At 38.3% G+C, this 3,243-nt stretch overlaps 1 protein-coding gene across 1 annotated transcript in view; it reads left to right on the top strand.

The window, feature by feature from the left end:
- LOC136837211 (uncharacterized) overlaps positions 1-2,724 on the top strand; it is a 27,267-nt gene extending 24,543 nt beyond the window's left edge. Inside the window, exon 2 of the mRNA XM_067101884.1 lies at positions 441-2,724. Within this exon, the coding sequence (XP_066957985.1) occupies positions 441-596 (156 nt within the window). The 3' untranslated portion in view covers positions 597-2,724. The remainder of the gene's footprint in view (positions 1-440) is intronic.
- The last annotated feature ends 519 nt before the right edge of the window (positions 2,725-3,243 follow it).

Genomic DNA, 3,243 nt, shown 5'->3' with positions numbered 1-3,243 from the left:
TAACGGAATCTAACCCGGAACAACTGCAGCTTCAATCAATTTTGCTAGTGATGTAAGGAGCTCACTCTGTTTAGATTTACCGATTGTGCTACAAGCTTCAGCAAAATGAGACAACAGGAAAAGGAAAGAAAGAAGTAATGATTTAAACACAGCTGGGAACCATTTAATTAGTGCTGCAAGATATGAATTTTATTTTAGTTAACACTGACAGATTTTTGGCAAAAATAATTTTTTTTACAGACATGTTTTTCGACGTCGATGACCCGTTTTCTCGTAACACCAGATAAATAAATATTAAATGAAATTAATCCATGACAGGTTTACTCATAAACAAATAAACTCGCGAAGATGAAAAATCATTGTTCAAAGACGACGTATTATAATGTAATAAACGCTCCTTCAATTATAATCGAGCTCACTTTGCGTCTTTATCGTTTCAGGAGGAGAAGAACAAGGAGAACGAGAAGAACAGAGAGAACATCATTGTCAGGAGAGACAGCATCATCAGTGACACCGACGGCCACGCAGTAGCTGACGAAATCGAGTCCTTGGCCAAGACGCTATGTATAGAAAATGCGCTGGAAACAGCTTTATAGCCAATGGGACGCTGTGGACGACTTTTTAGCCAAGGGATGTCAAGATGATTGCGAGAGCCGAGCTGGCACGAAAACCCTGTATAGACAAGGGTTCTTTTTTTAGACCTTGATACAGACAATGGGACGATGAAAACGGCAATGTACAGTTGTCAGTGGACGCTATACTTAACAGATAGTGTATTCATATTTCAGCATGATAAGATGCGTTGTTCAGCGTCATGTAAATATATCAAACAAAAGCGAACCTGAGATACTGTACTGGCGTTTTCTAGATAACCCCGTCATTAGGTGTGAGGCAAAGACACAGGTATTTAACACTATTTAGGTGTGCGTGACCATACAGATTACTTAGTTGTTATCAGTAGTCCATGTAGTGCAGGCCCTACTCCTTTATAGTATGAGTGATGCAACCTATAGTCTTCATTAAGGTCTAGAAATTCATAGCGAGGTACAGCAGGCATCCTTGAAGCTTTGAGGGCAGTCCTACCCACAGCAAGACTTTCCCATGCCATCTGGTGACGACGATTTTCATTTTTGGTCTAGTAAAAGTAGTTATTATTGTGATATTTAAGTTATAACGGCTTCTGTTTCTTCCTTACTTTCTCTTCGCTTGACTGCATCTCTCTGATTCCTACCCTTGCCGTGCAAACGGAAATGCAGCTCTGCCGCGCCCGCCGCTGGACGAATGTGGCCGTCTGAAATGTGTCTTTCCTTTGCATACCTGCGCTCGTAGAAAAGCGAGGAGAGTGAAAATTTTTAGTTATCACCTCATGATCATTGTTGCTGAACCGCTAGTTTACGGATAAGGTCAATTAACGAGTACGTTATGTTATTATATTGGTAGCCTACAGAGGAAAATAAAACTTGGTTTAATTAGCCGGTCTCTGTCACGCCTATGGTTAAACCCTTTGCAAACATTTTTCCATGAATTGTAATAAAATAATGCAAATTGGATGGACTGGAATCAGCTGTTTCCCAGATTATCGAAAAATGAAATGAATTCACACCCGTCAAGTGACTTACTAAATGTCAGCATCATCATTATTATCAACCAGGCACTTTCGCTATGCACAGTGGTGAAGTTGCAGACCTTTTTCCCTAAATTGAACAATACACTTATGTAAACAGACATGTACGAGCAAAATCCAATTAACCTCAATGCGACAAGATAACAGTGATGGTAATGACGTCGGTGTTAATCAAAGCAATATATGTATATATATCGAGCGCTGAGGAAGGCTCAAACCATCACTTATTTTTCTAATAAGAAAAAACTAGTCATTAATGCAATCCCTCTCCGTACCACGTGTTTCTAATCCATTCAGAAATCCTTAGGCTGACGGTTCAACATACGAATAATGTCAACGTACATCCTTGCGTATTTTCATCTTTTTCAGGACATCTTCATGTATGTCACCATTCCTGTTTAACATGTACCGTCTCCTGTTGCTCCGCGGACCGTTTCTCTTTCACCCGCGTTATTACGGAACATTTCACTCGTTTTCTCTCGGCCGTCAAAGCCAGTCAGTGTGATGTCAGGTTACAAACATCTCTTCATTTCCACGCTGTTGGATCGCATCCCGTCTCGTGCAGTAGGCTTCCCTATCATTTTAATCTTATCTTTCTACAGCATCCTCATTATTAGTAACTGATAACTCGTTTGCACTTATTTTGTTCATAGATAATTCAAGTGAAAGGCTGTGTGCTCACAGTCTTCGTTCAGGCACAGAGGAAGAGAAAAACAAACACTGAATTTAATCAGAGAATCAAGTCAGTTAGTTCAGGTTCCAAGATGGCATCCAAGAATAAAATGCCTCCGAAGACTAGAGGTTTCTTATGTGTTGTATCTTCCAAGATCCAATTAGCAATGGAATCACTGCTGGATTCCTACGACTAACAGTTATTCAGAAGTTAGCAGGACGTGCGCCTCAAAAAACTTATAGTGAATTATAAGTTTGAGTAGACGACAGTCTGGTATGGAGAAATATATACATGTTAATAAGTATGTATGTGTATGTGTATATGTATATGTATATGTATATGAATAGTATATGTATGTGTACATATATATATATATATATATATATATATATAGATTTGTATGATAAATAAAACTTTGATGTTCCCATTTCGACTTTTCATTCAACCTAAACTTATTTAAAATCTGACATCGTCAAAATGGGCAGCCTAGGAGATAGAGACTGTAAACACAACAATAAAGGGATTTTTAATGAACACTCGAGTAAAAGGCTGATGACAGTACTGAAACGATATTAGCCCCAAAAAATGTGTATATCTATAATCAATCAATAATTTATCTTGGTGTTTAACGTACTTTGTAAAACAAGAAGGCTTCTACTTCCAAAATCACTGAAAACCGCGAGGTTGAAGCTTCGGGACAGAAAATGTCGCCTGCTTCACCTAAGACTGGGATTCCAGATTTCACTTCCATTTTTTGCACAATTCTCCAGAGAAATATTAGACATCAGATTTATTTTGTTCTTTTAGCCATTAGCCAATCATTATAGACTAGAAACTTGTCGAATGAATTTACACTGACCAAAGTCTGCAATTTTGATTCCTGCATTTCATTTTTCTAACAATGATGCGACTTACATCGCCGTGTTTGTGTCATTTGTTGCATTTT

This window comes from Macrobrachium rosenbergii, chromosome 58 (assembly GCF_040412425.1).
Source record: "Macrobrachium rosenbergii isolate ZJJX-2024 chromosome 58, ASM4041242v1, whole genome shotgun sequence".
Lineage (NCBI taxonomy): Eukaryota > Metazoa > Arthropoda > Malacostraca > Decapoda > Palaemonidae > Macrobrachium > Macrobrachium rosenbergii.
This window is presented reverse-complemented; position numbering and strand designations above follow the sequence as displayed.